The sequence below is a fragment of the Maylandia zebra genome, linkage group LG23, assembly GCF_041146795.1.
Source record: "Maylandia zebra isolate NMK-2024a linkage group LG23, Mzebra_GT3a, whole genome shotgun sequence".
NCBI lineage: Eukaryota > Metazoa > Chordata > Actinopteri > Cichliformes > Cichlidae > Maylandia > Maylandia zebra.
The window spans coordinates 10177703-10202141 of record NC_135188.1 but is presented as its reverse complement, the minus strand read 5'-3'; the positions used below and the strand labels follow the sequence as shown (position 1 = coordinate 10202141).

General features: G+C 40.2%; 3 protein-coding genes across 3 annotated transcripts in view; 1 reads left to right on the top strand and 2 right to left on the bottom strand.

Moving 5' to 3' along the window:
* Positions 1-14436, bottom strand: part of wwc3 (WWC family member 3) — a 41608-nt gene extending 27172 nt beyond the window's left edge. The window contains exon 1 of the mRNA XM_004557050.4: positions 13987-14436. Within this exon, the coding sequence (XP_004557107.3) occupies positions 13987-14132 (146 nt within the window). The 5' untranslated portion in view covers positions 14133-14436. The remainder of the gene's footprint in view (positions 1-13986) is intronic.
* A 2350-nt stretch (positions 14437-16786) lies between these two features.
* cldn33b (claudin 33b) lies at positions 16787-18164 on the top strand. The gene has a single exon (XM_004557052.2). It carries the CDS (start codon positions 17103-17105, stop codon positions 17760-17762), a length of 660 nt encoding a protein of 219 aa, XP_004557109.1. The 5' UTR covers positions 16787-17102; the 3' UTR covers positions 17763-18164.
* A 2659-nt stretch (positions 18165-20823) lies between these two features.
* cldn34a (claudin 34a) lies at positions 20824-24376 on the bottom strand. The gene is made up of 3 exons (XM_004557263.2): positions 24293-24376; positions 22799-22848; positions 20824-21880 (listed from the first exon to the last, which is right to left on the bottom strand). The coding sequence occupies exon 3, from the start codon at positions 21819-21821 to the stop codon at positions 21090-21092; it is 732 nt and encodes a 243-aa protein (XP_004557320.1). The 5' UTR covers positions 21822-21880; positions 22799-22848; positions 24293-24376; the 3' UTR covers positions 20824-21089.
* Between the last annotated feature and the right edge of the window lie 63 nt (positions 24377-24439).

Sequence of the window (24439 nt, the reverse complement as noted above, 5' to 3'; positions counted from 1 at the left end):
GTAAAGGCTCCATTTGGTTCGAGCCCGTGGTTCCCACGTGGTACACTGAGGCACACTAGTGCTTCCAAAAGCACATTAAAATAAGTTTGTTTTTTAGTATTTAAAAATCCAATCATATAATCAAATTCCAATTTGATGACAGCTCTAAAGCAAGCTGTTGCCCCTTGAAGAAAGTCAAGGTGTGCGGCGTGTTTTTGTGGCAAATGCGCCAAACTTTGGATAGTATCCTGTATGCACTCATTCCCATACAACGGAAAAGTTTCAACCTTTCTTCTGTCAAATGGAAATCCATTCGCACAGGAATTATTACAAAGTGACACAACAGGCTCGGACAGCGAGAAGGATGCAGCAATGAGCTGGAGCGAGTCGCCTTTCTGAAGAAACTTGTTCATGTTGACACCAAGCAAGCCAAACAGACACGTGGAAAACAAACCATTCAGATCAAAACTTGGCCCACCTTAAAAAACAACAACAACAACAACAACAAAACCCCCCCACTGGATCTGAAACAGAGTCTGAGATGGTTTGCTTGATTGTGCTAAATGGGCTGATATAGCAGTGGATAACAAACATGATAGAAGAGCTTGTTGCAAAGTATAAATGCAATCCAACTTTTTACAGTAGCCAAATACGGTTGTTCCAAAGGGGAAAAAAAAAAAAAATCACTCAAATACTAACTTATACTAAAAATTACTATCACTATTGGATTAGATGCTCATTTCCAACAATACTGACACGAGCAGTGGCGTCTTTGCCTCCTCTGGCTGACAGCCACACGCCCCCTCCCCTCACCAGTAGCTAGTAGTTACCGTTCACAACACCGAACAACACTTTATGAGGAATTCCAAGAGGTCAGTAAAGCTCCCGTTTCACACTGAAGCAGTGAAACATTTATCACAAACATTAATCTGTTTGTCCCAGATTGAAGCTGAGGAAAGTCCAGACGGCAGCCTAATGTCTGGTGACCAAGAATCTGTTTAGCACAGATGTGAATACAGATTTGCCTTCACTTGGGTTTTCCCCTTTGGTGCTCCATGGCACACAATGTGTGGAAATCACTGGTTTAGATGATGGTGCGGGAGGCAGAACACAGGACCTCCACTGCTCTGAAAGGTGCAATCAAACTTTACTAGGACGCTGATATGGACTACATCAGAGATCTGCAGAGGATGCAGAGCATGTGTGAGACAACCAACGGGATGCTTTACCCACCCCAATACTGTTTGGCCGTTTTAGGCCCAAGCACTTATTTCTATAATAATCATATTCCATTAGGATTATTTTAGAGCTGCTGCAGGATTACACTCCCTACACAGCAGGTGCTCTCAGGGACTTTTAGGCAGTTTTTAGCCAGTGTGTCTCTCTGGATGGCAAAATCTGTCTATGGGTTGTGCTGTCCATCAAATTTGTTCCAGACTGAAATATCTTAACAAGTACTGAACCGATTATTTTAACGACTCCAAAATCTCCCCAAAATAAATATTAACCTAAGTGACCCCCTTAAATTTCCTCAAGCTTTAACATAAGGTTGAAGTACATAATGGATAAAATGACCAAATGATGAATTAGACTAATAACCACCACATTAAAAGCCACATATAAAGCCCAGTTTGTCAGCACGGCAAAAAAGGTTAATTATGAAGGTGAACGCAATAGGGATATACATGCATAACATCAGCATTTTAGGAATGCCATTCTGAGCAGTAATGCTGACATCAACTCATCTCGAAGCTGAGATGACTACATCCTCTCATCCTCTCTCAACAGGACTCCTGTAGACCAAGGACTGGTTCTATGAAACTTAGCAGACATCAGCTCTTTACTTTGTGGATATTTTGAGTAAAACTAACAGGAGCCATTGTTTTAACAATTTGTCAAAAATCCTTCATTTCCAGTTTCTGAGTCATGGGTTGTTCTCCAGTTCCAAACTTTGTGTTGACTTAATCTTAATACAAATCAAACTAACAAATCTCAATTCATCACCTCGGGTTTTGGAAACAAATAAATGAGTATTAATCAAATATCAGGAGAATCAGGTTTGGATAAAGTTCATACTTTCACTTTCTCACATGAAGCAAACAGCAGAAAAAGGCTGACTTTAGACGTGTTCGCGCTACTGGAAATACCCAAAGTGGTTTAGGCGAGAGAACTGTCTGGATGGAGCATGCAGAAGCCAAAACACAAAACTCAAAGACCATCTAAGGTCAGACTGCACTGGACATTTGGACCTGTGTTGGTTTGGTTAGAAAATAATTGGTGTAGACATAGTTCTTGTCACAAAATTAGCCATTTTCTTCCAGAAATGAAAAAGAAAACAAACAAAGAATGACCAGAAACACCAAAGAAGTATTAAGACAAGAAATAAACCTGAGAAAACATTTTTAAATAAAAAAATAATACTCGCATGCATGTTGAGGCTTTGTCGGCGGTTAATGGTTTATTCTAAAACATTAAACATTCTCCAGGATCCTCTTTCAATCTGAGCGGAAACAGAAAATGAGACATATCTGAAACGGAAAAAAATAGAGGCTGCGAGAATGACAAGCATGTTCAGCTGTGGAGGAATGAAATGCTGCCGGGCTTGCTCGTGCACCGCAAATTCTCAGCAAAATATATTTAGTTGTTGAAGACATTTGCTAATTCTAGAATAATCTGTGCCATCCTGGGTTGTCCCAGAGGATATTTCTATCTGTAGCGGCGACGGCCTGCTGCATGGGAAAGGCATGTGAAACTCGAGTCTGGGCCACCGAACCACGTCTAGCTGGGTCATCACCACCAGCTCCTTAGCCTTTGTTTCGGAGCTGCAACAATTAAAATTCTCCAGAAAGAAGTCTGCACATTCCACTAAAAATAATACTGCCTTCACACATTTCTTTACGGGACCTCAGAAGCTGGATTTAATACCCTGAATCTGGGTTACTATCCTTCAGCTCGACCACAATGAGCTCACTAAGGTTTGACAGCCACATGTTTTCAAGAAGCTAACAACAATTCAAAGGCTCTCTTGCTGCTGCCGGCTTTTATTTGGTTCATAATACAGCTCATAATAAATTAAAAAACATACAGCTCATTACGCCAACTTTTTTAATACAAACAGCCCCAAACAGTCCGTATATAATGCATTTTTGACACCGTTTGGTTCACTATAAATGCAGCTATGTTATAAAACAGCCAGTCAGCCACAGCAGAAGAATCAAATCAGAATCACGAAACACTTAATCAGCCACTGAAAGACTTTTATGATCCCACAATCCTACTGCTGAAGTCTACAAATCTGACCAGAGGAGAGATCTTTGCACAACAAGCACTGCTCATTTAATCAGAGGGGTGGACTATGCTTCTGGTTCAACATAACCAGGTTTTCTTTGTGTTTGCCGTCTTAAGAAAACCTAAAAACACCACGCAGAGACATTTCTTCATTAATCCAGGCTTTTAGCTTCATATAATGCAGCCTCTGACACTACTTCAGCTGACTCTTCTTACTTGGTTAAAAACGGACTGATGAAATGCCGCCTAGTTTAGTAAGAGACATTAGATGAACAAGTGATGAGATCTAGAAAATGTAAGAAAAGAAATACAGCTAAAGGTAGCAGTGGTACTGGCAAGAAGACCAGAGAGTGGAGTTGTCAGAAACACATCGATTTTACCACCTGGTCCACTCTCAGCACCAGTGTGAAATTTCCAACCTTATGGATTTAAAGATAAAGACTATTCATTGCATCCAAATGTGACACTGACGGGAAAATGTAAATCACTTTGGGTTGGGCCCTGATTTAAAGGTGCATCACGCAGGTTTTGTTTGTGTATTAAACTTTTTTTTTTTTGGACAGTAAGGCAATTTAAAAATAATCTCTTTGTTGTTTCTAAGGCTGTTAGAGGTACCAAGGGCTGATTTTTGTGTAAAGGAAGTGGGTCAGAATTTCCATGAAAATTTAAAGGAAGTGAATCTTAGGTTGGCTTTCCTCTGTGCCTCTCTTCTGGACCTAGCTAGTCAACTTTAACCTAGAAATGGAATTTAACCACTCCATTTCTAGGTTAAGGTTGACTACTTGGTGGTCACTAGACCATTTGGTGAAAGATGCCAAGAGACCGATTTCACCCAGCAACCACTTGGAGATTACACAGATGAGGTCTTACAAACACAGCATTACCAAATCTTCATTTATACTGTAGTATTCAGAGCTGTAATTAGAAAGAGCTACTTCAATATTTTTAGCTAAGGTGATATTAGAGCTAAAGCCCCGTTTCATAAAGATGAAGCCCTTCAAGACTTGCTACACAGTCTTTTAGCTTTCAGCGGACAAGCCCCGTCCATGTGTTCAGGCGCTGTCTAAATGTGTACAGAGACGGGGATCTTAGGCTACTTATAGAAACCTATTTCTATAAGATTTAACACATAATGGGAGAACCGGGTGTCTGTGCGTCCGTCTGTCTGCCAGCTGCTTCAGGCCTCACTCTGAAACGCTGCACCAGACCCCTCTGACAGTCTGGACATAAATGACATTCCTCCCCAAGTTGTTTTCACATTTCTTTTTTAACACAGAAAGGAATTTTTGAGGCAACAGCACTTCTTTTTGGCTTGCAAACTGTTTGTCATCTCCCCAATACAACACGAGATAGAAGCAAGGTGGAGCTTTTGTTGGGCGTATTTAAAAAGGAAAATGAAGAAGGCAACTTAGGCTGAACACATAATCTGGTCTGGAGCTTCAATTCAAAATTAGCACATAGCACCGCATCTCCACATTTTCTCTTAATGAAAACACGCTCTAAATGAATTATTGAGAGTTTGGGGGTAGTCACAAACTCAAGACAGTAGTTAGCTAAGGACAATAGCAAAATACTGCAATTAAATACAGCTGGATGAACACTCTGTTTAACTGGTAGTTAGTAGGGATGCAGAATTGTGAAATTACTGGCTTTTTTGTTTGTTTTTTTAAGCTTTTGTATTTTTCCCCTCAGTGTGACAGAGAAGCAAAAATGTTATAAAAGATAGATGGACAATTTTAAGGGGAACAACTATTTTCTATTTTACATATCCTGTTGTTGTGGTTAAGAATTTCAAATAATAAAAGTTATGCTGAAGTAATCCCTGTGAACCAAACAGAGATCTTCAAATAGTTCTTTCTATACTTTGACCTGTATCCCGTCTTTAAGTCTGACGTCATTAGCCGTGCCTGGGCCCAACTCCGCTGCAGGTCCCTAAAGTCACACGATCACTGCGGCATCACTGCGAGTTAAAAACTGTCTAAATCTTTTCATCTTTAATAAAATGATCAGCGTTGCTGCTTTACCAGGTGTAACAATTAAGTTTAACATCCAGGCATCCATGAAAACAGAATTTATTAAACTTAGCGGAGTTAGAAGTTAGCAGGGAGTTAGCTCGCTAGTTTCCATCTAAATATACCATGTTCTGACTGAGGGATTTCTGAAAAAATTAAGACATACAGCTCTGCTACTACTTCCAACATAAATGAAGACAGGAAAGTAAACAGCAGTGACATTTGTAGGGTTACTGAAGTTTGGATAATTCGCATGTAATGATGTGCTACGTGATTGCTAGCGACACAGCCATGTTAGCATAATATAAACAGTGAAGCTGGAAGATGAACGCTAGGCCTTATCATACCATTCACGGTAATACCGGTATAACGTTAGGCAATGATAAGAAAATGAAATATCGTGATAAAATATGGGTAAAATGCGCAACAGTGCCTTTGTTTTCATACGCACATGGCAGATTTTATGTGGTACACGGCGCTCAAAATGTTTTAGTACAACTTTGATAAGCTACGAAGCCGCACCGCTTGATCGTTATGTCGGAGGATTACGGCTACCATAGTCGGGAGCCTTGTAGAGTGATACGTACTGCTATTACGTACATGCTTCAACATAATATTACCATATTGTGTGTGTATTACCTCTTTTTTAGTTTTGTGGATATTATATGCTCAGGATATGTCAGCCCATTTCCACTGGAAATGCCTTTTGGTTAAACTGTCAGCAAGGAATTTGCATTTGCATTGTTAAATTTTTATATAGATTTAATGCACATAAAAAACAGCTGCTTGTTTCAGTGAAAATGCATTGATGGGCTTTTTTTTTTGCACCAATAAAGTTGTGGAGTTGTAAAGTATTTTGTCTCGCGTCAATTATATCATCAGTTATATCGTTATCGCAAATTTCCAAATATATATCGTGATAAATATTTTTGGCCATATCCCTGCCCTACCGACAGTGATCACTGACTGTTTTCAGGGGCTTGTTGAGATTAAATAGAACAAGATACAACGCATTAAAATACACAACAGCCTTATTAAACGAAGAGTAGTTTGGGCCTGGAATTAGGATTCATCACGTCATCACTTAAAGACAGGATAGTATCCCTAATACGTTCATCCCAGGCACATAGAACTGGTTATGAGTACAAAATCCCGCCCAACCACCTTCTCTTTGCAAGTGGCAGCCAATCAGAAGAAAACTGGTTTCAAAAGAGGCACTAAAGCAGCTTGAGGATGAATTGGAGGCCTTGCACCAAGGTACAGTATGTGATAAATAAAGATTATTTCATTTATATACTGTGAATTATAGAAACCAACTCTATTAGAGTTCAATAATAAAAATATTGAGCTGGAAATTAGCATAATGACTCTTTATTACAATACTTCTGAAATCTTCTAAAGCATAAAATTAATGTTGCACATTATTATTGACCACTGCCAAGGGTAACTATTGTGTCATTTAACATCAGGCTGATTTATCTGTGCATTTCCACTGCTTAGGTTTTAGAAATGACATCAGCGACTGTAATTTAGTGGTTTTCAAACAGCCTGATCAGTGGAGTCTTTCAGGTCCTGAAATGGGAACCACTGCTTTATATAAATCTTTTTAAGAAAAAATAGTGATGATGTCATAACCCCGTTTCTGGGTCTAAGCGCTGCCTTCATGAGGCTCTCGTCTTTTTAACCTGCTCTAGTGCTTTGCTTCTTGTTTCCCCACAACAGTTCAGTCATCATTCTCAGCCTCTCAAGCATTTTGTTACAAGTTCTCTTTAAAATGAGGCTTTTACTACAGCTATGAACACCACGGCTTAGGATCAGGCCTTTTTCATAGTGCGTAATCCAAACCATGCACCGTCATAAGAATGACTAACATCCTGTTAGACAGGATGCAGTTTCGCCTACACTACTATATGCCTACTGATAGCTTTGTAGGTAGCCACCAGGTAGAACATCATAATGTCAGCTAGCTCAACTGCACTAACCCTTCAACCTTTGCTGGAGTCAGTTTTCAGTCTTTGCTTACGTCCAGAGTTGCTGCAGTGCTGCACAGGAACATGATATATGATTTTCAGATGTCTTGTAAACTCTCTTTCCTTCATGCCTGGATATTAAATTTTATTGTAACATCTGGGAGAACAGCCATACTGATCATTTTATTGGAGCTGGAAAAAAAATGTGGATTGTTTTTTAACTGTCAAAGGTGCCTCAGTGTTTGTTTGCTTTTGGGAACTGAAGGAGCATTTATGCCCGGAAATAGCTAATTATGTCAGGTTTAACAAGCAGATAGACACGTTTTACATTCTTTAAAAAAAACTAAAAGACGCTGCTTCGAAATGAATTACCTGTTCTGCTGGGGTTTCCTGGGTCTTATGTTTAATTGTTAACATTAATGTTTTTGAAAGCTTTATAAATAGTTTCAAAATAACTCAAATCAACCAGAAGCACATCAAGATCTGTTGAAATATAATAACAGAGAAACTGTAGTTTTTGTAGTTGTAAAAGCACAGAAAAACAGTAGAGTCCAGGTTGTCAACAGCATTTTTCTTCACTTTTGAATAAGAATTGTGCAGATGCATGGAAGAGGAAGAAAAAACAAAACAAAAAAAAAAAAAAACAATGGTCACCCAGAGCTGAAGGCTGGTCCATGGAGTCTGGCATGTCCTGTTTAGGTAGCATTCTTCACAATATACACATAAAACACTGCCAACCTACACATCTGACTGATGGCTGACGCTGCCAGAGAAAAGCATATTGAGGAACAACATAAAGCAGGGTTTAAGCTACGAGTGAGTGTTTTTCTTGTTTTTGTAGCAATAAATCATCCCCAAAAAAACAAACAAACCACAAGACAGTCAGCTGGGAAACCTGGACGTCAAAGGCGCCTGCAGCACTAACTGCTGAAGGACAAAGTGTTTGCGCTTCCAGAAGGAGTGAGGTGAAAGCTGAAGACAAACATATTGTCTGCTCATGAAAAAGAACACGGGCAAAATGACACCAGATCAAGCAATGACATGTTCGCAACCTCCCGCAACCGAAAGACAAAAAAAGAGCCATCATAATGAAAACACTGGGGGAAGCAAAATAACAGCGGGGTTCAGCGCATGTGAATAACCCTTCGGTGCTGGCAACACAGCTCACCCTTTCCAGAATAATTGAATTTGATGTGCTTTGTGACCAAGCATAAAGGCCTCCCTTTGCTGAGCGGCAGGCCGGCCATGGCCATTGCATAACAGAGCTAATAAAGGAGGCCTACAGGGCCCAGGATGAGAGGAGGAGGTAGACACGTGGGAACTGCCTCTGTTCTGCTGCTTTGTCTGGGGCCGCGAGCGAGCAGAGCCCCCGGGCATTAGTGTAGGCATGCCTAACATAACGTTCATTCCACAGCAACAAAAAAGCTCCTCAGAGCTGCTCAGCTTATCTGCAGGAGCTGGCCGAAAGCAGCTTGAGGTATCCACCGTCAGCCCAAAAAAAAAAAAAAAAAAAAAAAAAGCATCAGAAATTAAGGCAATCAGTTCGGACGGGGTCTCAGCTGCTTGCAAAGTCAGGGGTTTTCCTGGTTCCTTATGATTAATCCGCATTTATCAGGGTTTTCCTGCATGCACACCAGCATGGTTTTAGGGAACCTTGAACTTTTCTGTTGATATTTACGCTGACTTACAAGAAATATCAGTTAATTATCAGTCCCCGGTCATCTTATACCACTTCAAAAGTCTGAAAATCTTCAGCCCACCCAGCTGCATCGTCTTCATACCATCATCATCATCACATGAAGCATTTTCTTCTTCAGGGATTTTCCTTCATATTAAAAACCACTGAGGTTTTGGCCTTCCATCAAGGGGAAAAAAATTCTTGGATGGTGATTTTTAAGTTTTCTGTAAATGGGTTTAATTTATTCAAGCTTCAAATACATTTTTGTTTATGGAATGGCCAACAAGAAAACGCACGCACTTCTGTAAAGTCAGGCAACACAGCCATTTTTATACCACACGCCTACCAAACGTGCACAGTCACCCACCAAAGGCTCATTTTTGAGAGCTGTACATTGAAAGAAATGAGTCTGTATTACCTTATACTTATTTACTTGCTATACCAAAGTAAACAGAGAAACCCTCAATTTCTCAGGTATCTGTGCACTGCATTGGCAAGTCCGTCTAATGAGTCACTACACACCCTCATCTAACCAAAACGTCTCCATCTTCGGCAGGAACAAACTCGACCTCTGGCTGATACGCCGCCCCATTACAGCTCATCGTGATCATCACTGACAATTATGTTCCAGCTTCAATGGTGCCTCTGTTTTAGCGATTAGCAGTGATAATCCACTACTGACGCTCCTCTCTGCGAGTCAGCAGACTCAAGGCGCATCAGGCAGACCTGGTGAGCAACACACTAGATCACACAAGCTGCTGTACTGTACTTTTTGTTTCTTGAGAGCCAGGAGTTAAACTGCAAATCTGAGGCCAGTGTTTTCTGTAAAACAGATCATATTATTCCCAAAATATAGAGCATTCCACCTCCACCCCGCTCCCCCGACTGGTATGTAAATAACGCTTTTCTACTCTTACTACGCACCCAATCATACATGCAACACTTTATTTTATTCATTCTACGTGCTTTTTATCATTAATACACACACACACTCACACTCCGATGTAAGCACCTAGCAGAGTAGAAATATTTACTGCAGGAGAACGCCTCTGGTCATTATCTTGGTGGCTTGAGGGTTAAACACACAAACAGTCTTCACCTGACTACATTTATTGCATTTTTATAATTCCACAACACCTCCAAAGAATCTCATCACATGATTTGTCTTTTAAGTGTCTGGCTGATATTTTTTTCCATTTAGCAGCCTCAGGTAAAACCCAGATCTCATGATGAAGTCCTATAAAAACAAACGAGTCACAAAATTACCCTGCTGTAAGAAGTTCCCTCCTGACCCCCTCAGAATCAGCAGATTTTTTTTGTCTTTGTTTTTTGTCACAGGACCTCAAATAGATAAAGGTGGGTTAATTTAGGTGATTTCTTCTTTAAAAATAGCATTCTTTTTAGTCATAAAAATGTATCGAAAAGTAAAAAGTTGTCTCTTGTATTTACAAAGTTAGGAGGAAAAATGCAGGAAAAAAAAAAAATCATGCAAACTAAAAAGCACCAAATTTCAACCCAGCCCAGTGTATTCTCAGATCCTGTAACTCCAAAAATATGAACAGTAAGAAAGCAAACTTTTGCAAGGCTTTACAAAAAAAGTCATTGGACAGAGCAGATCAGCTGATTCTCAGGGGTTCAACACCCAATGAGTAACGTTCATCCTTTGATTTCAATTCAGCAGAGCAGCTGTCAAACCGAGACTTGACAGGAGAAATTACGAACCTCTTATCTCTGCATTCATCTCTCTGCTCTTGACATACGTGCATGCAAACAGCCTCATTTATCTGCTTTTTTAAAACCCTGACAGAACAGCTGACACCTTTTTGTATCTGCTGCTCATTAGCAGAAGGTTTGTGCTGCGATGTGATTTATTGGAAAGTCAGTATCAGGTGGTGACAGCAGACATTCCTCCAATGAGAAACCCTATAAATCACGGAGTAGCACCAGAACAAATACAGAAAACATTCTTTAGTCTTACTAAAGAAGGCCCTCCCTCAAATGCTGATGACTATAAAAATATGTGAAACTGCTATTAGCTGCAAACAACAACGGTTAATCAACTCACGAGGAAATCAGGTTTTCCTTATCTAGATTACACGCAGCTACTAGAAGCCCACTGCTGGAGTAAAATGTACACTAGTACTCGCCATACTTTGAGCTCGGTTTTTGTGAATTTCAGCCTTTCCCCTCATAATACATCAGAGCTAAAATACTTGCTGTAATTCCCAGTAATCTCACAACAAAGTCTGCTTTGAATGCCTGATTGAGCTTGCTTCTGGGCTGGTAAAAATCCCAGTCCCCGCAAAAAGCACATCCTTGCAGCTTTCTCAGTGGCCCAGCGAGCATTCCTCACATACTTTCACAAAGATTTCTGGGAGTTGGAGTTTAAAGCACATGTCCGACTACTAATCTCCATGCTGAAATCTCCATGCAATGGAAATCACACACTAAAATTGTCATCTTTTGAAGGCTGGACATGACAAACATGAGAGCAGCTCTTCACTCTCTGACTGGTCTTTAGGAGGTGTCTTTGTGTGGAAAGGAAAGGGGAGCTGGATAACAATGGCGCTCTGTATTAGGTGTGTGAGCCAGGAATGTTTCAGGTCACTGGAAGTCATAAATCTGCAGGGCTTACTGATGAGTCTGGATGACTGAGGTTTGACACACATGCGAACACACACTCAATAGGTTTTCTTCTAAGTGAAGAAGGGACAGATAAATAGCTCAGGTGACCACGCTGACAGGGTTAACTTGGACAAAAACAACTCCTCTGCAACAATAGAAAGGCTGAGCTGCTGTCTAATTTTACGTCCAAACTGTCAAATTTCATGTTTAAACCGACATGCGGGATCATTAGACCATGATCGTGTTTGTAAGGGAGCTTCTGTAGGCGCTGTGGAGGCCCACAGCTGCTCCCAAACCTCAGACGATCATCGACTGTGGCCACATGATTCACCACAACCTCACAATAAAGAAGCTGCCCCTGTGGATTCTTTTAAAAAGCAGTCAAAAACTGGTCTTCTGTTGAAGACTCTTTTATTGAATTGTTATTTACTTATTTTAAAACTACCTGTTTATTTTACTGCGTCTTATATTTTTCTTTGGCACCTAATCTTCATGTTTATTTTAGCCTCGTGTATAGTGCTGTGTGCCAAACTTAAACTTTACTTATCCCCAAAACACAACCTCTGATAGTAATTACAACCTTGCTCCAACAGGGGCATTGTCCAGATATGCGGGTAATTTTACAAGAACATGAACAGGGCCAGTGTTATAGTCTAATATAGTACATTTATTATTTATACTTCTACTTTATTTCTATATTATTCTACTTTCTACTCTTACTCTATTTTATATGTAAATACGATATTACAAATATAATTTGATTTTAAAATATACAGCTAATAATATAGGAGAGATCAGACTATTTCCCTCGGGATGAATAAAGTATTATCAATCCATCAATCAATCGGTAATAAAGTAATTAAAATAATCTCCAGCTACAATATTACAGTTATAAAAATTATTAAATGAATAATCATGATTCTGGATGATAAGTACTTTAAGTATATTTAATGATAAAACTTTTAAATCCTCTCAGTGTCTTTATATGGAAACTGCACTGACATTATTGCTTACTTAGTGTTTCCCAATAAAAACTGCCAGCTGAAGGGAGGACTGAAGATCCAAGTCAAATACTAAAATAATGACATTTTTACAAGAATAATATAATACAGGCATAAAATACTATTGTTTATCTACATGATAGACTCACCCACTTATTTAGTTCGCCTATATTTTAAGACAGTTCTATCCAGTTATATTTTTTGTAAACTGGTTCATTAAATGTGAAAACTAGGACATTTATTAAAGGTAGGAAAAATTTAGAGTTTGCTTTAAATCATATTGAGCTATATGTCGACCATAAACTTAAATGAAAATAACAGAAACAGTTTCCACATCCGCTTTAAACAGTTATTCATCAAACCATTTTCACACTCTCATAAACTCTATTATAGCACAGGGATCTGCAATGCTTTCTACTTTCATTTACGGTCTACATTATATTTTCTGATTTCCCGTGAATCCCCTCTTGCTTTGTGCCACCCTATAAAAAAAATAAATAAATAAATAAAATAATAGGAAGGGGAAGAGGCGATTTCATTGACTTTTCCTTATTTATACGCCTAAGTTCATCTCTTAAGTTCAACAAGATACTACACAAGAAATTTTGGTGCCCACAGTGCTAATAATCTTCGTCTTAGTCTAGACCAGGGGTCCCCAATCTCAGTCCATGAGGGCCGGTGTCCCTGTAGGTTTTAGATGTGTCCTTGATCCATCACAGCTGATTTAAATGGATAAATTACCTTCTCAACATGTCTTGAAGTTCTCCAGAGGCCTGGTAATGAGCTAATCATGTGATTCAGGTGTGTTGACCCAGGGTGAGATCTAAAACCTGCAGGGCCCCCGGCCCTCGTGGACTGAGATTGGGGACCCCTGGTCTAGAACTAAGAACTAAACTGGTGACATGCATACAGAACAGCTTACTATCATCAAGTGCATCAAAACAAAATCTTAAATTGACGGGTTCAACATAAGGCCAAATGTAGTAAATAAAAATAACCAGAAAAAAGAAAGAAAATTTAAGGATGTATTATGTGGGGGGGGAACGATATTCTCTGTGATCAAAGTTGTAGGTTTCTTTAGGAAACTAAAACTAAGAAGAAGAACAGTGTATGTTGATGGTGAAACTTTTTCAAATAGCTTTGAATGAAATTTTCAGGCTTATGTGAAGAGCCATTTTGCACATAAAAGCTTCTATTTGAAGGAATAGGATGGTTCGTAGTTCGTTTATGTTTTCTATATTACTTTTCTACAATTATTTTCCAGTGAGCCAACCCTGTCTCATTCTCGGTCCCTCTGTGCCACCCCATTAAACCCCCCCTGGAAACGCCCCTGCTCTCCTGTGAGTTATGTCAGTTTATAAAGAAGTCTCGTTGTATTAAGATTACTTTTTGTTAGTGTGTGTAATAACACTACTCCAGGGCCTTAAGCGTACCTATCTCTGGGGTCAATCCATGAAGTTTGCCGGGTGTTGTGGTCGATGAAAAACACTCTGCCATCGTAATCCCGGGCTTCCTCCCAGCCCGCGGGCAGCGGCAGTTCCGAGCTCTCTCTCCGCTTTCCGCCGCTGACCCACGGCATAGCGTCGAGACGGTGAGAGGGCTGCAGCCCCCTGCCCTGCTTTTATCCCCCTGAAAAAGTCGCTCCTCACTGCATTACAACCAAACGACCTGGACGCGCTGGAGAAAAGAAACGCAGATACAAAACTTTCCACCGAGGCTGGAAAAAGTCCCACCGGGGGTACATCCACTTTCCTCTTCTTCTTTCTACAACCCTCCAAAATCAGCGCGGCGGGGCTCTCTCAGTGCTCGTTTCTCCATGTTCGCCTTCTCCGCCATATTTCATTCCCCGTGTCCATATTCGGGAGCGGATTTGCATACGTACGACGGAGCCAGTTCCCCCTGTCCAATGAGGAAACTTCAGAGCTCAACACTTTCATTAAAGCTTCACGGCGCCGCGAAAACATACCTTATAAAATAGACTTAAAGTTTCATTTTAATGTTAATTCAGCTGAGTGATTTAGCTAACGCTGCGACACAAACCTGTTGATTCACTCATTAATGTATCTCAAGAGTAGCTTCTGTTTGTGTATATACAATTTAAATAAGTAATTTTTAATTTTAATATTAATATAAGACAGTTATAAAAAAGATATCATTTTAATATAAAATCTAGGGAAACTCCCCCGATCACGCTGTTGTTTGAAGGAGTCGTTTTAGTGGTGCACCTGCGCCACCTCTTGGCCTTAATTGGCACTGCAACAGCTCATACACCGGCCACCCAGATCAACTTCCTGGCGTTTCAACTGTTTTACAATTATTCTTACTTAAGTAGCTAAAAGTAGATTCAAATATCAATCAATCAATCTTTATTTATAAATCACTTTTCATACAAAGATGTAGCACAAAGTGCTTTACATGGTTAAAAGCAGCCCACCCCACCAAATAATATCCAAATTACCTAAAATATGCAACTATCATCTTCTTCTTGTAGGTTTTCCCTTTTGTTCCCAAAGGGGATCATCTGCCTCCATCTGACCCTCTTCTTTGCATCCTCATCTGTCACACCAACCCTCTGCATGTCCTTCTTCATTACATTAGTGAATGTTTTGAGATCTTCCTCCTTTCCTCCTGCTTGGAAGCTCCATACTCAACATGCATTATCCAATATCCACTATACCTCCTCTGTACTTTAGATACTATATTAGTATAGTATTGTATGTACTAATACCAAATCATTTCAGGCTTGCCTCTTTAACTTTGTCTCCAAATTGGTCAATCTAAGATGTCCCTCTGAAATACTCAATTCTTATCTTCCCTCCTGGTTTCTCCCATTTTCAGCGAGTCAAAATTAAAAATCTACAATTAAGGTTTTTATAAGCTATGATAAAATAAATGGCAATAAAGTTTTTTCTATTATTACTTATAAGTTATGTATTGTTTATGAAAAAACACAAGAAGTAGAATGGTACAGAGGTACATAAAACACAATATGACTAAAACAGGCCAGGATCTTCTCAGCTGCGTCACAGCAAGAAGGACAAATACCTCCAATAAGTGTGTGTCTTTCTTTGTGCAGTAGTGAGGGGGTTTTCACTTAAATTTACAAACTATTTTGTGGTCAGCATAATTAACACGGTGCATCCAGCTAAGTTTAAAACTGTGGAAGAACAAGTTAGAAAGAGGATTAGGAGGAGCAGTAAAACCAGACACTAGGTGAGACTCTCTCTCAGAGTATTAAAAAATACTCTTTTAAACTCTGAATAATATCCCCCACCACATGCCAATTTATTTATTTGTGCAGGATATTTGGCGGCCTCTGTGGGTAAGAAGGGGAACTGCAACTACACTTTAATTTTTTATATTTTCAGAGACAGAAATTAAGTTGGATGTGTAATGTGACATTCTTGGCCAGGAACATCATGAGTAACTTGTCTATAGCTGCAGAGACGTCCCTTTAAAGCTGAGATTAAGCTTGTTTCTGGTATCGTTTGGTATTCCTTAAGTGTTTGTGAGGACATCACAGCAGTCAGCTGAGTGTTTTCTTCGCCGGAGCAGGAGGAGTTTGGCAGCCCGGGGATATTATCTGTGCATTTTTGTTTGTGTGTTTGTTTGTGGTTTGTACGGCTGTCTATGAGTTTATGAACGGGAAACATTTTCTCACATCTCAGCTTTGATCTATTGCCTCCTACGATCATTTCCCACAACCATGCAGTGTTCATACGAGAGCACACAATAAGCTGCTCTGTTGTTTCAGATTTAGTCACATGCAGCAGACAGCCTGACTGTGAGCAGCTATCCCACCACAAGGAATATGACAAAAATATTCATATATTTTTAAATTTAACTTAAATGGTTATGAGCAAATCTCAGCATTACTGTCCTTACATAACATTTTTCACTGGTAATAAATCACTCAAAGGCCTAGTTGTGCAACACTGCCTTTATGATACTCTAACACTGAAATGTTTTTCTACTCATGGCTACAGGAAAAACCCTTTGAGGACAGAGATGAAGGGCTTTAATGGCAACTAAGTTTATGACAAGAGTGTTTAGCATTTGCAAATAATAAGCTGAGTTTGCTGTAGTGTGTGGCCCCTTGTTCATATGTTTGTACCCAGTTATTGCTGGATTGCAGGATGCAAACTGAACTTCAAGCAGTTGTTGTTTTTTTTAACGACATCCCTTATGGCATGCAGTTTTGGAAGAGCATATAGGAATGGTCTTGTAAAAATCGTGGCCATCTCTGCCTCTGCCCCTGCTGCCCATTGGCACAGCAGCGAGAGCAGGAGGACCACAAAGGGGAGGGCCATGCGGGCCCCCCTCTCCCTCCAGCAGCAGAAGATGTGTGCTCCTCTGAGTGGGAACTGTTTGAGAACGAACTCCAAGCCTCAGAGCTAGAGCGGTCAACTCTAATTATCAGGTGTTTTGAGCAGTTCCTGTCCCGACTGTACAGCGACAGGCCTCTCCATCTGAAGTGCAGCCAGAGAAGGAGAAGAAGAACTCTTGTGGCTCTGTCAAGCGTGGAGGCCAGAGAGAGGGGGAGAGAAACATGGACACGTGCGCCTGCGCTTTGGAGCTGCTGGGGATGCTGGTCTACGTTGGAGCATGGCTGTGCGCTTTAACCACCACTATCTTACCGCAGTGGCTGACCATGAGCACTGCGCTGCTGCCTGTGGAGAGCTACGAGCTGGGCCTGTGGGAGACCTGCGTGGTCCAGGACGTTGGAGGGATGGAGTGTAGGGCTTATGACAGCCTGCTGGGCCTTTCCACAGACCTCAAGCTGGCCCGCATCCTCATGTGTGCTGCCCTCGCTGTGGGCATGCTGGGAATTCTCGTGGGAATACCTGGACTTGACTTGGTCCACAGCTGTAAAGAGGACAGCGGTCAACAAACCAAGAGGATTTTAATCATCACGGGAGGGGTGCTCGGGATGGTTTCTGGGGTTCTGTGTCTGATTCCCGTGTCCTATATGGCACATATAGCAGTGATGCATTTCTTTGATGACAAAGTGCCTGACGTGGTGCCTCGGTGGGAGTTTGGAGACGCTTTGTACTGCGGCTGGGCAGCAGGATTTCTCCTCATAGTTGCCGGCCTGATCTTGATCACCTCGTCCTCGTGCTCTCAGGTGGAGCCTCAGCCTGTGCTGCAGCGGCGGTACCAGGTGATGGGCACAGGTGTAAATTACAGGAAGCGCACAGAGTACGTTTAACAGATGATTTACCTGTGTAGAGACTGAAATCACAACACAATCACCTGTAGATCTGCACGTCGGACCGCTTTACAGCAATGATGTAAACCACCGAGACAACATACGATGGTGACATTTACGCCTTGTTTCAGCCCTTTTACATGACTCACCTGCACAATCAGACATTATAAGACGATCTGCTGTGATCAGCAAGAATAAATCTATTTTATAAAGAAATGTTTTATAAAAGGCCTTTTTATCCATTACTCTGGAGTGGTTTCAAAATTTTTCTCTTACAAGAAAAATATAATTTCAAGCCTGTTTAGCAGGACTCTTGAGCTTTTTAAATGCTGTAATTGTCAATTATTAGTCTGTAAACATACAGAATAACTCTTAAAGCACAAACTATTCTTGAGTTGCACACTGAGATGATTCACATAAAGAATTTCATTGCAATCCTGGTGAAAAATGGCTCTTTTTTTTTATTAAAAAAGGTAAATTTCCTGTATTTGTTAAAATGTTTTCTGAAGCCATGAGCAGGTTTGACTCCAGTTATGTCAGAGGTAGAAACATGGCTGCTCTTTTCCTCAATCCCTCATCAGCCCCCCCTGCTCGTCTGTGACTCTCAGGCGACCAAATGGGACTAAAAACCTGTCCGTTGGTTTGTCAGGTGTGTCTGCGGCGGTGGAAACACAGCTTGAGTCTAATTCCACAAGATTTCCTGGTCACTCGCTGAGCTAAGCTGTGTTTAATGAACGCATTAATGGGCACTGTGTACTGTGAAGAATGTAGCACAAGCTGACATAATTACACAAATTTGCTGAGGTCAGAGGGTGCCACCGCGCTCTGCCATCCATAACTGTCTGTGTCATTTACATACGCTCAAAGTACATTGACATAATGTGTTATTGCATGGGAGGATGAGGATTTATAAACCTCCATGGTTGGTGCATGTCTGTGGAGTTAGTTCTTATAGAATGAAGCTAATGAGAGATAATGAAGTTGTCACAGGAGCATATGTTACCTGAGGTGCCAATGACATGCCAGACTTTGCTCCTGAAGAGGTGGTTCTGAGGCCCACTGAGAGGGACAATCCTGTCCTCCGATGCCACATAGTCTCCCTATGTGTGGGCATCAGGGAGGCATAAAAATAGCTGCAGATATTTTCTTTTTGCTTTGTTTACTGTAAATGCCACTGAAACGTCAAGGAAAATTATATGTCTTGTAGTCGTGAATAATTTACTCTAAATGCATCCGACTGCAAATAAACAAACCTGTGTAGATGGGTTGATAAGCAAACATGACCCAAATCATGACCCATTCTGGTAGTTCAGATGGAGATAAAGATCATCCAAGTTTCTGTTTCAATGTTAGATGATGGAAACTAAAGTTTTGCAATACATGAGTCACTCTTGAGCAAGATTTTCTATTTTAACCATTTACAAAACCATTTAACTATCTTCTGCACCTGATGTTTCGATTTTACTGGTAAAGTGTTGAAGCAGCAACTGTGAAATAGCAATAATTATATTTTATCACAGTTAAATATAAAGAATATCAGTTCATTAATATCATAAATATCAGCAAAATACAAAATTGCACAGGAATCACTACCAAGTGTAGTTAAAGTAAAAAAAGGAAAAGCACATCCATGGTACCTGAAATCTCCTTCTGTAAATACCGGAACCTTAGCGTGGGCTTTGAGAAAAATGCTATATACTAGATGTTTACTATTAAGTATTACGTTTAGCCTTTCTTTCATTTATTTTTTTAAGTTATTCATATTTTAAATCATCAATTGCTTATAACTACAGTTTAATAGCTTTTTTTTTTAAGCTAACAATTTCAACTGCTAATCTATCCTTTTAGCTAACAACATTTTATCTGCACTTTTAGCTTCGTATTTCAACTTTTAATTCATTGGTAAGAGTTTTAATTGGTAATAATATAAGAAAACAAATGTAATTGTGATAGCTAAAGGCTTTTAGCTATCAATTTCAGTCGCTAATCAATACTTTGAGACAACGTTTTTTCCACCGCTGGCGACACGTGAACAGGCACAGAGTAATAAAACGATTTTGGTCTTGATTACTGAACATTGCCACTGGGTATTGTGGCAATTCTTCAGGAAAATACAGCGGCTTTAAGATATAATTGCTCATCTAGAGTTTTATTCCAGATCTTCTGCAAGTAAAATCTCATATTATGGGGTGAGATGTTATCCAGCTGCGGTTACCTTTGGGTTTAATTCTACAGACTTTGATATGACACATTTGCAATCAGTCTTCTTATCAGTTTTCCTCCATAAAACACCGTAAATCGTTAGCTTCATAGCATAAGTGCCTAAGTCATTGACTTAGGCAATTATGCTATGAAGCTAACGAAATGATAAAGATAGAGAACAAAGCACAACAGCTTTATCTGCTAAAGGATATGTACAGCACAAGTGAGATAGGTAGGTAGGGTTTGTGGAGACAGACGAACATTTTAGACAAATAATTATTTACTACTTTTTACAGGCCTGTTTTTTGTTTTTGTTTTTTATAATAAAATTTGGTTACACCTAATTCAAATAGTAGTTTTCTGCAGTATTTAAAGCAGCTCTACTGGTCATCCACTTCTGAGCCTTGCGTTTCTGAGTGCTGTGCTTGTCTGAAGAGGGCTTTTTGTTCTCCATCAGCTAGCCGCCTCCAGAGAGGTAGAGCCAGCCACAGGGCCAGTGTGTGTATGAGTGCCTTCCATGGTAACAATCACCCCAATGAAGCAGCCCCCTCTTCACGCTCACATGCCTGCTCTCGTCAGCCTCCTACCCAGGTCACGTGTGCGGGTCAACCTGGCCGACTCTCACCCCTCCTCACGCAGGACTCCTAAGAAGCCACACCTTGAAATGTTATGTCGCCTCCCACGGGCTTGTGTGGCAATAACACTGATCGTAACAGTTCTTACATAAAAGCTGAGGCCACTAACACACTCACACACATACACACCACTCCTCAGTAACAGAGATAAAGTTTATTATTACTTTTGTAGATAAGCAGCCATCCCTGAACTTCAATCAGTCACATAAACCTAAAATAGAAACTATAGGGTAAATAGTCACTGGCTTTTATTTTCAGTACAATGAAATCATTGTTTTTATGATAAAAGTACAATTGATCAATATCCCTTGTATGTTCACAAGGAATTTTAGTATCTTTTAGCTCTTTGTTTTGGTTTTCTGGTTGAGATATGGCAAGTCAGTCTTTTTTTTTAGTTCTAGTATCAAACCTAGCCTCTTTTTAAAAAATACAAAACAAAACAAAAAGCCCTAAAGTCAGTCTCCCTTCATAGATTTTATTCTGTTGAGTTTTATTCACTGTGAAAGGCAGCGTTATCCATGCCTGCTCTATTTACCAGTTCAGACTTGCGTGGCAGTGTTGTCACTGTCCAGGGGCCATTGAGCTGGTCGCCAGGGCCCGCTGTGCTCACGGCCCGCCAAGCGTACCTGTAGCAAAGGAAAAGCAGGCCACTTAAGAGTGTCGCAATGGAGGCGCAGAGGCCCACTCCAATGGCTGAGCCAACTCGCTGGCTGACAGGAGGAGCAGGGATTTGGAACTCAGGAGGAAAGTCTATGGTGCTGTTTTTCAGCACAGAGTTCATGTTCCACGCCAGTGGCACCAAGGAGGACATCCCTGTGAGCAAATACAGCGCCCCTGCCAGCAGGAAGACTAGCCTGATGCTCCTGCGATCTTCAACAGAGAAGTAGGCCATCCTCACCGCCACTGCAGCACAGATGTTCCCGGCAAGGCCAAAGATGGCCGCGAGCATCATCAGCACCTGAGCCACAGGGATCTCCACGGGAAGAAAGCTGTCCGATATGCTGATGCTTCGACAGTTCTCCATATCGGGAAGGACATGACTGTAGAAACACGTCCTCCAAATACCAACCCAGGCCTCGCTCGAGCTGATGATGGACGCATTGCCTACTCGCCAGAGACGCCACTCGTTGAGGCCGGCGGTGGTCATGGTGAGGATCCATGCCAGGAATCCGACTATCAGGCCCAGGAACTGCCAGTGAGCCGTGTGAGTGAGGTAAAGCATTGTTGTCCAGTCTGACCACTAATTCTCAGAGCGACCGATCGCTGGAGCCATCACTCCTGCTGCAAACAACAACACACACAGGGCCGTGGTAAGATGACCTGTGCGCTTCTCATGTACAAGTTAAGACTACGGCATTATTCTTAAATATTCATAAAGGGTATTTTGATTTGAAAAGAGCTCTGAGGGAACCTTTAAAGGGTTTGGTCACCACATTTAAGGCAGCATATTATTTCCATCTGCAGTCATTTAAACTTGGTGGTACATGAAGACAGTGGTATGATATGAAAGCTAGAAGCTGGGTTGCAAAGTGGTTTGCTGATGCAGCAGAATTAGCACCATATAAAAGAACTCATTTTAAACTAGACCTGAACCAGGTTCATCTCATCATTTTTTTAGTGATTACATACGTTGATTCGTTTTTTTAAGGCTAATAATTTATGAAGTTACTCATTTTTCCATTACTTTTAATGACTACTTCAAGTGTCGCTCTTTATTATGTTTATTGAACACTCAAAAAAATATTTTAACTCATTGCTTGTCCAACTGATTCAGTAAAGGACTAGATGTTACAATCCCTGACAATGCATTGCTTTAACGGAGAAAACCTTGGGGGATGGCTGTTATGAGGAAAAGCAGCCCAGAAACTTTACCAGCGGCAAACATCGTTGTGTGCCTCAACTTTCATTCTTTTACCCAGGCTAATCTGCCATTTTTCCTTGGTTAGGTTTAGGGATTAGAGATCTGATCTAAATGATCATATTAAAATTTGGGACACATCGTCAGTAGTGGACCTTGGATTCATCGGGTGTTTCGGCCATTATCACTAGACACCCTCATCCAAGGAGGCCCTGCCAGGGTTGATCAGGCCCCGGAGTGTGTCACTGGTTTATGTTAAAATGGTTCTTTCTCTTCTGCTTTCTGCTGTTTAGTTTCCTACAGTTTATTCTATCTATTCAATGCAACTGAAAAATACTTACCTCTTTAACATTTATGGAGTGCGAAGTTTCCTTTTCACTGCAGTTTGTGTCTTTAAAAAAAAAAAATTCAGGTGAACACTTTGACAAATAAAGAACCATTTCTAAATATTGCTGTGAACTTTTTGTATCTGTGCGTTGATTTTCTATGTAGTGTTTCTCGTTATACATACACGCTGTAGGTGAAAACTGCTGCATTTTATTTTGCAAGATACTTGAGGAGTTTTTGACCAGGATCATATGTTTAGAGCTGTGTGAAACTGAGCCACAGGTTCTGGAAATGTGTTCAAACTTTTGAGAAAAACCGTAATAAACATTTATCTAACCTGTTCGTCCATATTATCAGGCATCGATTTGATCTTTTAATCTATGCTCTCAGATAAAAATATCAACTGTTAACTCACAGCTTCTACCTTTTATCCATGATTTTGTCAAGCCTGAAACATTTCAACTGCTAATGATATTTTTGTAGGATTTTTATTGTCATTTGAACAGGATATAAAATTAAATTTTGCACTCAGGTCCAGGTCAACAAGAACAAGACTACATGAGAGATAGAACACATATTTACAGTCTCATTTGGTATAAATAAAACCCCCCAACTACTTTTAACTTTTATATTCATAATTTAAACCCTTTCTGTTTATCGAATGTTTTTCCACTTATATGAAAAGCTTTCCGTTCCCATTAAACCTTCAGTTAATTCCAGCTTGTTATTACTATTTTTTATTCTCTTAACTCCCAAATTATAATTTAGTTTATCTCATATTAATGTGAGCGTGTCCTAACTTTGGCTACAGCAGAAACATCTTCTCATGCCAAATACAGAGAACAGAAACTAATCAGTGACTGAAGTCAGTGTATTAGAATATTTAACCTGTTGCTGGAGATATGTTGATAACTATGCAAACGTTCCCTTTGAATAGACAGCAAAACATTAAAAAATGTTTTATATGTATAAGATAATGTAGCATTACATGTTATTATATTAGTTAGTAGTTTCGCTTTTTATTCACTCCGCTCACCCTGAACTACTGCACACGTTCTTAAAGGTAGTCTTTGTTTTCTTACGTTAACAGCGTGGACATTGATTGACTTTTATAATAAAGCAGCTATAAATAAAGCACAGGCATTAAGCATACGTTAACAAATATTCAGGTTATTAATATTTAAGAATAACAGACAGCACTAAAAGCCACACATCTGCACTTTAGGTCACTAATTCGACTAAGTTCTGCTAAGATACGATCGGTTTAACATCTTCAGATTCAGTACGTTAAGGAGAAAGACATTACCTTCCGATGTTTCAAAAACAGAGTTCTGCCAGTTATTGTGAAACTAGGAACAAAGCTACAGTAGAAACGAGGAAAGAGCTCGTTTTATTGTAGCCGTACATACCGTCTGTGCCAGCACTGCTGTAGTTAATGATTATTCATTCAAATCTTTAAACCACTCCTAATAATATTCAATTATTTGACTCACCTAGATGCGTCTCACCTTATTAATAAAGATCGAATCCTTCCGATGAAGTGTGATTAGCTTTGGTTACGTGAAGGGGCTGTTAAATACGCTCCCTGCTATGTAAGAGTGTTTATCAGTAGAGAGAGGAAGGTGTGGTGGAGTTAATGAATGACACCAGAGAGA